At 41.7% G+C, this 14,359-nt stretch overlaps 1 protein-coding gene across 4 annotated transcripts in view; it reads right to left on the reverse strand.

Annotated features, from left to right (window-relative positions):
* Positions 1–14,359, reverse strand: part of LOC118426690 (citron rho-interacting kinase-like) — a 38,097-nt gene that overhangs the window by 23,269 nt on the left and 469 nt on the right. For 2 of the 4 annotated variants that reach the window (XM_035836216.1, XM_035836213.1), the window contains exons 2-13: positions 13,609–13,720; positions 12,101–12,220; positions 11,283–11,458; positions 10,778–11,022; positions 9,357–9,450; positions 7,166–7,366; positions 5,462–5,615; positions 3,885–4,074; positions 3,068–3,155; positions 2,721–2,879; positions 1,916–2,043; positions 936–1,098 (exon numbers count right to left, since the gene is read on the reverse strand). In XM_035836216.1, coding sequence (XP_035692109.1) covers positions 936–1,098; positions 1,916–2,043; positions 2,721–2,879; positions 3,068–3,155; positions 3,885–4,074; positions 5,462–5,615; positions 7,166–7,366; positions 9,357–9,450; positions 10,778–11,022; positions 11,283–11,458; positions 12,101–12,220; positions 13,609–13,702 — 1,812 coding nt within the window. In that variant the 5' untranslated portion in view covers positions 13,703–13,720. Of the gene's footprint in view, positions 1–935; positions 1,099–1,915; positions 2,044–2,720; positions 2,880–3,067; positions 3,156–3,884; positions 4,075–5,461; positions 5,616–7,165; positions 7,367–9,356; positions 9,451–10,193; positions 10,348–10,777; positions 11,023–11,282; positions 11,459–12,100; positions 12,221–13,608; positions 13,721–14,359 lie in introns of those variants that run through there. The other 2 variants (XM_035836218.1, XM_035836217.1) reach the window with 2 other exon arrangements.

Below are 14,359 nucleotides of genomic sequence, written 5' to 3' on the forward strand. Positions count from 1 at the left end.
CAGATATACCCTGGACAGAATATACACCTGGTCAGATATACCCTGGACAGAATATACACCAGGTCCTGGTCAGATATACCCTGGACAGAATATACCCCTGGTCAGATATACTCTGGACAGAATATACCCCTGGTCAGATATACCCTGGACAGAATATACCCCTGGTCAGATATACCCTGGACAGAGTATACCCCTGGTCAGATATACCCTAGACAGAATATACCCCTGGTCAGATATACCCTAGACAGAATATACCCCTGCCAAGGATATACCCAGGGTAACAGACCAGAATGTACTCTACCTGTTGCACTATGTCTGCATATCACACATTAATAACTGACTCCATCATGCCTACCTTGTTCACTATGTCTGCATGTCACACATGAATGACTGATGAACTCCATCATGCCTACCTTGTTCACTATGTCTGCATGTCACACATGAATGACTGATGAACTCCATCATGCCTACCTTGTTCACTATGTCTGCATGTCACACATGAATGACTGATGAACTCCATCATGCCTACCTTGTTCACTATGTCTGCATGTCACATATTAATGACTGATGAACTCCATCATGCCTACCTTGTTCACTATGTCTGCATGTCACACATTAATGACTGATGAACTCCATCATGCCTACCTTGTTCACTATGTCTGCATGTCACACATGAATGACTGATGAACTCCATCATGCCTACCTTGTTCACTATGTCTGCATGTCACATATTAATGACTGATGAACTCCATCATGCCTACCTTGTTCACTATGTCTGCATGTCACACATGAATGACTGATGAACTCCATCATGCCTACCTTGTTCACTATGTCTGCATGTCACATATTAATGACTGATGAACTCCATCATGCCTACCTTGTTCACTATGTCTGCATGTCACACATTAATGACTGATGAACTCCACCATGCCTACCTTGTTCACCTTCGCCTGCAGCTCCGCCACCTTGTGCTTGTAAGTCCCCAGGGAGTTCTGTTCTTGTTTCAGCTCCGTCTCCAGCGCCTCGGCTCTCCTTGCTGCTACAAACCTGTCGTGTTCCAGCTGGGAGATGGTCTGCAGGTAGGCATTGATCTCAGCCCTGCAGCAGATAACATAATCAACACACTGGCTGCATCTGCAATGTTTGTGTAGTAATGTGTACCCAACATTAGAGCCATGCACCTAATCTTAACTGTGGGTACATCAGTGCACCTAATACATATATATTTGCATAGTGTTGGCATCCATCTGTCTCGGTAGACAATGGTAGACAGACAGGGTGGGTTAGGCGTTCCGTCTGCCTGGATTGCACGCGACTTGGTGAAGGAGGGGTGTGCACTTCCTTCTCCACCCTCTCGTCTACTGGCGCACTAAGTCCTACAGGGGCAAGAACTACATGCCACGTGTAAGACGGCCCCAGCAGATGCAGGTTTGTTGTTTGGAGTTTCTGTCTCCTAGGATTTCCTACCAAGGATACAAGGGGTTCCTCCTACCATAGACTTGTGTATAGCGGGTGCGTCATGCCCGAACATGCCAGGCCACTGCCACTAGCTGCAGCTAGATACTCATTCACACCTGAGTTAAGTGAGGAAAGTCGTGTAAAGTGCCTTTCCCTAGGGCACAAGATCGATGACACAGCAGCCGGATTCGAACTCAGGACCTCTTGGGCCTGAGCCCAACGCGCTGCCGATTGCGCCACGCAATCTCACATAGTATTTGCATAGTATTAGGTATGTAAACGTAATACAATCATGTCATATATTCCTAAATTTTTCTGTTTCATCATGGACCATTAGACCAAGCAAGGTTCATTGCACAATGTGTTTCTAAAGAATGAAATATACGTCATATATAATAGCAACATGTTATAGACTCAGTAAGGATTTTGTAAAACACAAAACATCAACACTACTTACTTATACTCTTGCTCTTGCAGATCATGAGCCAGTTTGCCTTGCTGACGGACTTCTTCCAGCAAAGTGACAGCTTTCATGTCCGTCTGGATCTGGTGATTCCGTTCCAGCTCCAGACAGCGCTTTAGATTCTAAGACAAAAACAGGCACATGTAACAGGCATGACGGATAAGGTAACAAGCACGATAGAGAACACATGTGTGTCAGGATGTACGGTATCCAGATCAGATACCAGGGTTCCGGTATTTTGGACCAGTATCTAATTGATTGTACTAGTACACAGCTCTAATGTACACCAGGGCTCTAGCCAGCGTCCGTTTTTCCGTCAATTGACGGAAATTTGCTGCAAGTGGCGGAAAAATTTTAAAACCAATGATTGAATCTGTCAACCTTGACAGACAAAAATCTGATAAAAGCTCCTTGGTGGAAGCTACAGGCGGCTTGGGGACGCCGTTCACGGCCGTAAAAGCCACACATTGTTTGTTTTGCTATTGTTATGATTGTTGACAATGTGTGGCGGTGCCCTTTTGCATGTATAATCTCATGAAAACCCGTATTTCAAGGTCTCAGTTCAGTCTCTCCAACTCCTGGAATAGTGTTTTCGCGACAATGGGAATTGGCTGACGGAAAAAAATTTCGAGCTGGCTAGAGCCCTGATGTACACACATGTACATAAAGAACTCATAAAAGACATGCCAAAACCATTCAACTTCTCACTGTGTGTGTACAGTACATTTCAGAATCTGCAGAAAAAAGGATACATTTTGAATCTAATACAAAGAACACCTAACTGTACATGGAAGTTTACCGTGATCTCTGTGACATAGTCCACCATCTGTTTTTCGATGTTGTCTCTCTCCATCTCCATTTGATTGGACAGGCTGTCTTTCTCTGTCAGTCGTGTCTCCAGTTTAAGGAGGGTGTTCCTCAGGGATGCCTCCTTGGTCTCCAGCTGATGACATTTCTCCTGTGGTATAAGTGTAAACAATTTCTTCCAGTCTAAAGTAGACTGTGTTGTTGGCACAAGCCTGTCTTAAATGACAAAATTATACCCTTGATTTCCAATTGCAATTCAACTTAAGTCTTAACTTCAGATTTCAAAAGAAAAAAATAAATGATTTATAGCAATTTAAACTTGTATTCTGGTTGTCTCACCTGGAGGTCTTGGAGTTCTCTGGTCTTCTGCACGAGGCGCTTCTCAACCAAAGCATGGGATACTGGTGAGTTGACTGCTGCAGTTGACCTATGTGAAGAGATCATGAAACAATCCTGAACACAACTCCTACACTATAACACTACATGAAACTAGCATATGGAAAATACATAACTGCAAAGACAGTTAAAGCAAATAGACAGACCATGAACAATACCTTCCTATGAATTAGCAGGGACTCTGGACTTGGACTCTGTCAAGTTTCATTTATGAGAAGCTCTACCAACTCTGACCTGCCACTTCCTGAATCTGACCTGTGGGGTCATCTAGTGTTCTTTTAATACAACTCCCTGTTCGTGTGGAGCATTCCAAATAGCAGAGCTATGGACAAAACCCAATGAGACAAACACACAAAAACAAGTACAGGGCTCGAAATACTGGGTGCATGTGCACCCAGGTGCACCCAAAACTGGAGCTGTGCACCCAATTATTTTCTGTGGGTGCACAGGGTGCACCCAAATATTTTCTTATGTTTATGTATGTAAAGATATCATAGTGTACTAGTATACATCATATTCTTGACATCTAAGCGTTAGAAAGATAATAAAAATGTCTGTCATGGAACTTGTTTTACAATTTGATAGCTTGTAACTAAGCTTTATTATTAGGTTATTACTTAAATTTAAGTGGTGCACCCAAAAATATTTTGGTGCACCCAATTTTTTAAGCTGAGTGCATCAGTGCACCTAATCCCAAAAATGAATTTCGAGCCCTGACTTATAGAGTTGGCTGATGATGTTGACCAGAGTGTCTCCCCACCTGTGACCAGTGGAAGTTCCAGACAGATCCTTGATGAAGGTGAAGCCGATGAAGGGCAGGTCCTTCCCGCTGATCTGACCCCGCTGACTGCGGAACAGTTCCACATTGGGCAGGCGGAGCTCGGCCTCAAACTGCTCAAAGTTGGAGGTGTCGTCCTCACAGCCCACCACAGGAACATACGGGGGGACAGCTGTGGGAACATCGGATTTACAAACTGACATGTGCAAACTAAGAGTACATGACACTAAATGTTGATCTGCAACAGCAGGGCTCGAAATACTGGGTGCATGTGCACCCAGGTGCACCTAAAACTGGAGCTGTGCACCCAATTATTTTGTTATGTTTATGTATGTAAAAATATCAAAGTATGTCTTATAATCTAGTGTACATCATATTCTTGACATCTAAGTGTTAGAAAGACAATAAAAATGTCTGTCATGGTACTTGTTTAAGAATTTGATAGCTTATAACTAAGTTTTATTATTAGGTTTTTACTTCAAAATAAGTGGTGCACCCAAGATTTTTTTGGTGCACCCAATTTCTTAAGCTGGGTGCACCAGTGCACCCAATCCCAAAAATGAATTTCGGGCCCTGAACAGTAAGTGCTGAAACACACAGACACCAATTTTGGCTGGGTGAAGTTAAAAGGCAGGTTAGGACATGTGTAATCTGTTAAAGATGAAGAGGTTGGAGTGCAGGGAACGGTTTACCACTTCCCCTTTAATATTTTCACACTGCCCTGTAACCAGGGTTCTACCCAGCATCCGTTTCTCTGTCAATTGACAGAAATTTGCTGAATGTGACAGAAAAATTATTATAACAATCTGTCAAGCTTGACAGAAAAAAATTGCGGGTAAAGATTTTTAAATAAAACACCGAATTTGAATAAACCAAAACAAACATCTCATAAAAAGAAATTTATGTTTTTGCTCCTTACAACGTTCAAAACATTCTGCTGCTTTACTTATGAATATCTACTTGACTATAAAATGGACCATAATATTGCTGTTAGCCTCCTTATGTAAAAAAAGTTTCTTCCAGACCTCTTCAGTGTAAGTGACAAAAGATAGTGGATACTATCTGAAACGTCTGACCATTTCTAAAATCATATCCAGCTGCTTGCGTAACTGCTTTTTGTTGTATCTTTTGTATCTCATTACCAGGTAATCTTTATCAACATAATGTGTATAGCCATGAACATTTTGTCAGAAGTATGGCATGGCTCGAAATACTTTTTTCTGCATACCTGTACTGGTGCAGGTAACATTGAAAATTACCTGCACCAGACAAATTTTACCTGCACCACTCTGAATGTAGGAAGCAGTATAGATCATACTATAATTGTTCAGGAACCACTGCTATTTTTTTCTTACATACTTTATAGGTGGTAACAGTCAATGCAGCTAACAACAATCCACACACACCTACATCATAGGACATTTATGTGTAAAACCCAGTACATGGACCAGTGCAGGTTAGTTGCAGGTAGACTCTAAATACCTGCACAGCTCCAATTTGATCTGCACTAACCTGCATATGCAGGTGGTATTTCGAGCCCTGTATGGGTTTGTACTTACAGTCTCTCAGGTTAGTCCAGTCCACTCCTGTGAAGAAGGGCAGACATGTGATCTCTTCATACGTCAGACGGTCTTTGGCCTCACAACACAAACACTGGATCAGTTCCTGCGCCTCCTTGCTCACTCTTGTCTCACTGGGAAACTTGAGGGAAACCTGCAGAAAAAAGACATCAAACTGCTCCAGTCACCACAACAAAAATTCATCTTGTAGTTGGAAATGTGTTCTAGTATGCGTTGACTGTATGACTGAGCTTTGCCAGGGCTAATGTAACAGGTGAGCATATAGATGTAATAAAGGTGCACTCTTCATCTAAGATATCCCCTGCTAGTAATAAACAAGATCCTCACATCGAACCCAGCGTGCAAAATACCCACTTGTACATTGCAACCACTTTTTGCTTCTAAACTCAGGTTGCACAGGGTGCAGCTTAGATTCTGAGCCTCATAACTCGATTTTGTTGTCAATTTACTTGGAAGGAATAAATGGACTGAGGCAGCTCCGTTTCATATCAGCCAAACATGTCTATTATGTATGTACATTTGTATGTACAGTATATGTGATGTACTTTTCCCCAAAAAAATTAGTGAATTGTAGGTGGTGCAACTTGAAATTCAGTTGTGCAACCTATTTTTGCCCCACTTTGTACACTGTGCAACCTGGCTCAGAAAAGTATTTTGTACACTGGAACCTCACACAAAAAGTTTGGAATAGCAAATTGAATTGAATGAAGACCTTTATTGCACATTTTTGCCACACCGGGCTGAGTACAGGTCACAACAAGACATGTTGAAAAGATACAGTTCACAGATACAAAATAAGACTATTGCTGGATAAATTCAACTTCTCCTCGCTTTTCTGTTACACTACAGTGGAGATAAAAGAGCATAATATCTTTTATGATCAATGTTTTGTCTAGTTGCATTAGGAATATGAATTTTTTAATATCAACTTAGCTTGATGATATCTCTGTTGCTTCTGTATCAATTCCTATATATTATATTCTATATGAATATAAAGCAGGTGTGATGTCCTTTCAAAAGGTGTCAAACACATTATATAATATGATTATAAACTCTTGGAATGAATACTACTATCATGATTATCACAATTTTGAGTAAGGTGCATTTGCCCTTTTGGTAGTTGGATGGCCAAATCAAAGTGTGCAGGTGACATAGAGTAAGAGCGCTTACTCGTGGAGGCAGAGTCATGTTGTGGGTAGCGATGGACGCCAGTACAGAAAATCAGGTCCAGGTACCGTTCAAGAGCCGCACCTGAACCTGAACCTACTCTCATGTCCCAAATAAACGTACCGGGACGTTTATTTTTTCAGCCTCACAATCCACCCGGTACGTTCTTATTTTGGACGGTACGTTTATTTTTTTCTGAAAATTGGGGCTTTGCTTAGCCAAAACCCTCAGAGAATTGAAGTTTTGGGGGTTTCTGCCCATATTTCCGCTGCATTTTTGCTCAAAATTCCCTATTTTTCGGGCGAAACGGCGCAAATTTCCATGAGCGTATGCGCGTACGCGGTACTCTTTCGGTGATTTCGGTCGATCTCGCTATGACGCTACGATTTGTCCAGGGGGTATGTTTATTCCGGAGGGTATGTTTATTTGGGACATGAGAGTAATTGTTTAGGAAATTAAAACTTGTGAATGGGCAATACTCAAAACAATGGAATAAAATAATCAAGATTTCCTGACCTTGTGGTTCATGATGTTGCTGTAGGTTTTCACCACAGATTCATCAGAGAAGGGCGCGTCTCCGAACAATAGCTCGTAAGCCACGACTCCCAGAGACCACCAGTCACAGCCGACTCCGTAGTCCTGACTGGTGCCATTCATACTCATCAGCACTTCAGGGGCGATGTAGTCTGGAGTTCCTACTGGCATTCTGGCTTCAACCTGTACATGTGCGCACATCAGCAAAACCTCATACTTCTAGAATTCTTCAGGAACCATTGTTACTTTTTCTTTTATACTTTATATGTGGTAACAGCAGAGCTCGAAATACTTTTTTCTGCATACCTGCACTGGTACAGGTAACATTGAAAATTACCTGCACCATACAAATTTTACCTGCACCACTCTGAATTTAGGAAGTATGGATCATGCAAAAATTGTTCAGGAACCATTGCCATTTTTTACTTTTATACCTTATAGGTGGTAACATTCAATGCAGCAATCCACATACACCTACATCATATGACATTTATGTATAGTATATAAAACCCAGTACATGGACCAGTGCAGGTTAGGTGCAGGTAGACATCAGAAATACCTGCACAGCTTCAATTTTACCTGCACTAACCTGCATATGCTGGTGGTATTTTGAGCCCTGTAACAGTCAATGAAGCTAGTAACAATCTACATCACAGGACATCTAATGTATAAAACCCAGTACATGGACCAGTACAGCTGCAGGTTAGGTTCTATTCAGGTAGACACCAGAAATACCTGCACAGCTCCAATTTTACCTGCACTAACCTGTATATGCAGGTGGTATTTTGAGCCCTGGTGATGCTTGAAGGCTTATGCCTGAAGCTCCCTTAAAGTTAAACACTGGAGAGCAGACTAACAACATACAAATGCATCCCTAACTAGAGTTCGGCGACCTCATACCTCCATGAAATATTAGAGCTTTTGTAATTTCATGCAAATAACTTTACATTAACATGATTTATGCATGGTGTTGTCACCATTGAATAACGTACAGTACACATGTCACAAGTAAAATTCCCAATTCAAATCATTAATCATTAAGTTGTTTTGCAATTTTTGCATAAAATATGCAAATAAGTTCCTCATTTGCATATTTGATATCTGTATATGTTCCACCAATTATAATTAACAAGTGTTACATTTATCGAAGTCCAGTTATTGCAAAGAATGGAATTATACAATTTCCTCATTAATTATGCAAATTAAGTCCTTATTTGCATAAAATGCATATCATTATGAACATCTTTGCCTAAGCTACCTGCAAACCTAAAATTCAGGCAATCCGACGTTCCTTTCTGCAGTTATCCTCTTTGGGGTGTCTTGACAAAGTCTTGCCCCACTTTGTCATGACGCTAAAAGCTATCTACCACCCAAATGTCACGACCATATCACGTACGGGACAAGAGATACATTGAAAAAACTGCTATGATAGAATATTCTCATTAATTATGCAAATGTGCTCCTATTTTGCATAATTAGAATTTTATCTTGTACAACATTGTCTAAGGTACCTACATACCAAAAATCATGAAAATCCGTTGTTTCCTTCTTGAGTTATCCTCGTCAGAAGTTTTTGACAAAAATGCCCCTGCTATCCCAAAACTAGACGCTAGGGGGCCCAAACTTATGTCATTTTTTCCTGAGCACAAGAGCTATCTAATATAAAAAAATCTTGACTATAGCATGTTCAGAACACCGAGATAGCAAAACCGGAAGTTGCACTGCAGTACCAAGGTCACACACAAGGGGGCCCAAAATTGACCTTGACCTTCGTCTTCCCAACATATATCCACATACCAAATATCATCGTAGTCCATCAAGAGGTTCTCAAGTTATGCTGACCACAAATATGCGGACACACAGACACACACACACACACACACACACACACAGACACACCAAAAACTATACCTCCATTTTTTCATGGAGGTAACAACACGTCCATCATTAGATGAGTCCATTTCTATCAAATCTTACTAATAGGGAACTCACAGGATTTTAACATTCTTTTTTATAATTATACAACGTATGTGTCAAACAGCATTATGTTACAGAGAAATTTTTTCATTGGGCCAACATACAGCAAAAAGCTTTACCTTAGTGACATATTCTATCAATACCCCAAAATCCCCCTTCAGTGACTAAGCTTAACTCTCAATTTATAATAACTTACAGTCTGATGTTTTGATATCCTGGCAGCAGAGCCGAAGTCGGCAAGTTTGATGTGTCCAGTTCTGTCAATCAGAATGTTGTCTGGTTTCACATCCCTGCAGGAACAGTTGGAACCACATCAAATGATTACAACATAGCTATGGCAACTATCAAGGCCTAAGGGCAAAAAATTATGTTTCCAGTTACGGTCCTGAACAAAATTTGGGTTGATAGGAAGGAATTCTCTTCTTTTATTTTTCCTTTATTACCTACAATTACATTTTAGCAATGTGCAACTAAAATGGACAAAAAACTGCTATACGCAATGGATTTCTTACATCAGTCACTGTTGGTCAAGGTCAAAATTTCATGTCCCTTGCAGCCTGCAGGCTAAGGCCAGTCAAGTAAAGGGAAAAACACTATTTTGCCAGCCTTAATCACTGAACATGACCTGCAACAGTTACAGAAACTGTCAGCTTGGATTCAGGAATAAGGAGAACCTTTATCACATAAACATTTCTCAAAACTTCATATGTTACCTTCAACAATAGAAACTTTATGTCCCACTTAATATAGTCTTCGTGTACATGTATATTGTCAATACATGCTACTACTAGTACTAGGCCGAATTGATTAGATTATGTGAATGACATCAGCTTGTGCATGAACTTTCTCCTGTGTCCATTAAAGAAAACTTTCAATCAAAATGTAAATCACACAAAGTATCTGTATAGCAAATATTTGTTTTTTGCATATTGAAAAAAAGCGGGAAACAGATATGTCATAAAATGTCATATCCTATAAGGTGCAGACAGTGGATGGCCTGCACCATCTCTGCCAGGTAAAACTGCAGCCCTACCTGTGAACATATCCCATGAGGTGCAGACAGTGGATGGTCTGCACCATCTCTGCCAGGTAAAACTGTGCCCTACCTGTGAACATATCCCATGAGGTGCAGACAGTGGATGGCCTGCACCATCTCTGCCAGGTAAAACTGTGCCCTACCTGTGAACATATCCCATGAGGTGCAGGCAGTGGATGGCCTGCACCATCTCTGCCAGGTAAAACTGTGCCCTACCTGTGAACATATCCCATGAGGTGCAGGCAGTGGATGGCCTGCACCATCTCTGCCAGGTAAAACTGTGCCCTACCTGTGAACATATCCCATGAGGTGCAGACAGTGGATGGCCTGCACCATCTCTTCCAGGTAAAACTGTGCCCTACCTGTGAACATATCCCATGAGGTGCAGACAGTGGATGGCCTGCACCATCTCTGCCAGGTAAAACTGTGCCCTACCTGTGAACATATCCCATGAGGTGCAGACAGTGGATGGCCTGCACCATCTCTGCCAGGTAAAACTGTGCCCTACCTGTGAACATATCCCATGAGGTGCAGACAGTGGATGGCCTGCACCATCTCTGCCAGGTAAAACTGTGCCCTACCTGTGAACATATCCCATGAGGTGCAGACAGTGGATGGCCTGCACCATCTCTGCCAGGTAAAACTGAGCCATCTTCTCCTCAAACACATCATCATGCCGACTGAGCAGGGTGAGCAGGTCCCCCCCGGGGTGGAAGTCCATGACCAGGTACAGACTGGTGCTGTCCTGGAAGGCGTACTGCAGGGACGTGATCCACGGGCTGGTCGCCCTCGCCATGATGTCACGCTCCTCCTCGAAAAACGCCACCTGTTGACAACAAAATACACCATCTTCAGGACCCTCTCATAATTCCATAAAAATCTGAACTTCATGACAAAAACTTGAAAAAAAATATAATTGAAAAATATTTGAAAATTCTTTGGATTGATCACAGAGATTGAAGGGGAGGGCAAAACAGCGAAAGCACCTTTGGAAGCCTCCCTCCCGCAGAAAAATAATGAAATGAATATTATCAGGAAACGTTGATATTTGCCCTTTAAATTATTGTGATGTAATCTGTCACTTACACTTTCTTGGGAGAGGATGTCGGACTTCTTCAGGACCTTCATGGCGTACATGTCTCCAGTGCAGCGCTCACGCACCAGCTGTACCTCTCCGAAATGTCCGCGTCCAATCACTGTCTTCGTCTCAAAGTCAGTCAGGGATGGACGGAGACTCTGGACTTCCTTGGCCCTATTCTTAACTACCAGGCAGTGAAAATACCACTTTCATGAGTATGCACAACCTTTACTAAAACATTTAACAGTATCAAAAAAATTTACAGGGCATTAAATTCTTTTTGGGAATACATTGTAGGTGCATTTGATACACCTAACCTAAAAACTAGGTGTACAGTCAGAAAAACATAATTGAGGCAGAATGTCAGTACTACATAATTACATACCTTACTGTCTTTCTTCAGAGCTTGAATGTGAAATTCTATAGTTAAATTCAAGAAGTAATACAGCAAAAAATTTATTTTTCTTACACAGAAGTGCCAAAACCTTGGAGCACATGCACTTTTGTGCACCCAACATAGGGGCTGTGCACCTAATTTTTTACTATTGATGCACTTGTGCACCTTGACATAAGTGGGTAATACAAAAGTGCTAGCTAGATTAGCACATTTTAACAAAGTAGTGTAACAGAAATTACAGGGGTGCACATTTTTTTACAAGACCTTACAAGTATGTAAATCTAATTGACCAGGAATGCTGGCAACATGTGACCTGTCTGACAGAAACTTTGTTGTAATTTGTGCCTCAAAATGCAGGAAATTGTGCTACAGAGGGTAATGTTGTAACACATGTCAATGTGATAAGTACCTGTCTTGACTTATACTTACATTTCCTAACAAAGGCGGATACGTGTTTGTTATCCTTGGCTAGGACATCTGAGCTGCATTCCTCCAACAGTACCATGAAGGAGTCCAACAGGGCATCTCTGTGGGGCAGGACTGAAGGACCTGTACAGATGTTAATAGTAGTCAGTACTAGTCACTCATTAGGTGCATTTTGGGGAACAGCTGCACTAGTGCAATCAATCTCAGGGCTCGAAGTTTTTTTTCTGCATACCTGCACTGGTGCAGGTAACATTGAAAATTACCTGCACCAGACAAATGTTACCTTCACCACTCTGAATTAAGAAAGTATGGATTGTACTAAAATTGTTCAGGAACCATTGCTATTTTTTCTTTTATACTCTATAGGTGGTAACAGTCAATGCAGCTGATAACAATCCTTATGTCATACCTGTGACGCGAAAACGTTCGATACGGGTGATCTGGGGCCGTACGCTTCTGTATCGCAGAGGTTCGAAAGGCGTATCACACAGGCTTTCTTCGAGTAAATCGAACCATTTCGAGCGGGCCGAATACGACTCGGTTGGCAATTCGAATACCTGATTCGGATGTTGGAACATTGCTGTTGCAACACTTTTGGTTCAAGGGCACCAAATTTGTTCAACTTCTGGCGTATTTCGCATCAAAACATGGGTTTTCTCAGGTGGGTATGACATAAATAAAATACAACACGGTGTATTCCGCATCACCCTTGGTCCTAGCCCTCCCGCGGGTCGGGCTGATACCTCCGGTGATAAGGAATACACCGCCGTGTTGTATTCTATATATACACCTGCATCATAAGACATTTGCGTGATAAAAAACAGTACCACTACCAGTGCAGGTTGACACCAGAAATACCTGCACAGCTCCAATTCTACCTGCACTAACTTGTATATGCAGGTGGTATTTCCAGCACTGAATCTAAATATTTTTCTGCACACAAAAAATTTTAAGTGCACAACATAAGTACAAGTGCAATACATATTAAGCACATCAAGTACTCTGAACAAAAGTGCAGAGGTACAATGTAACCATTACCTGTACTCTGAACAAAAGTGCAGAGGTACGATGTAATCATTACCTGTACTCTCAACAAAAGTGCAGAGGTGCGATGTAACCATCACCTGTACTCTGAACAAAAGTGCAGAGGTACGATGTAACCATTACCTGTACTCTGAACAAAAGTGCAGAGGTACGATGTAACCATTACCTGTACTCTGAACAAAAGTGCAGAGGTACGATGTAACCATCACCTGTACTCTGAACAAAAGTGCAGAGGTACGATGTAACCATCACCTGTACTCTGAACAAAAGTGCAGAGGTACGATGTAACCATTACCTGTACTCTGAACAAAAGTGCAGAGGTACGATGTAACCATCACCTGTACTCTGAACAAAAGTGCAGAGGTACGATGTAACCATTACCTGTACTCTGAACAAAAGTGCAGAGGTACGATGTAACCATTACCTGTACTCTGAACAAAAGTGCAGAGGTACGATGTAACCATTACCTGTCCTGGGAATGCCCTTCCAAGTCAGCAGCTGATTCAGTCTGGCTAGACGAGACGAGATTGTCTCGCGGCTCCCTTCTGTAGACTCACTCATCTTTATTCTGGTCAATACCTGTGGAGGACAAGATGATTTTAGAATATTCAACTAAAGCATCACCATTCAACTAAAAGTAAAATGTTATACAAAGTGAAAGCATAAGTTCTATATGTATATAAGTTATGTACCAGTGGATGCCATACTACTTTTTATGTCATACATGTGACGCGAAAACGTTTGATACGGGTGTTCCAGACCTGGCCATAACTATCGTATCGAACAGGTTTGAAAGGCGTATCACACAGGCTTTCTTTGAATAAATCAAACCATTTTGAGCGGGCCGAGTGTGGCACGGTTGGCAATTCGAATACTTGATTCGGACGTTGGAACATTGCTGTTGCAACACTTTTATTTCGAGGGAACCAAATTTGTTCAACTTCTGGCACATTTCGCATAAAAACAGGGGTTTTCTTAGGTGGGTATGACATAAATAAAATACAACACGATGTATTCCGCATCACCCTCGGTCCCAGCCCTCCCGCGTGTTGGATCGATCGACGGGCGAAGGCCGTCGGGTGATCCGACCCACGGGAGGGCTGGCACCTCGGGTGATACGGAATACATCGTGTTGTATTCTACATGAACCTTGTACAAATAAAGTTATAAATATAATAAGCCATACAATAATAAATTCTAATTTCTACTTTTGAAAGT

Source organism: Branchiostoma floridae, chromosome 11 (assembly GCF_000003815.2).
Source record: "Branchiostoma floridae strain S238N-H82 chromosome 11, Bfl_VNyyK, whole genome shotgun sequence".
Lineage (NCBI taxonomy): Eukaryota > Metazoa > Chordata > Leptocardii > Amphioxiformes > Branchiostomatidae > Branchiostoma > Branchiostoma floridae.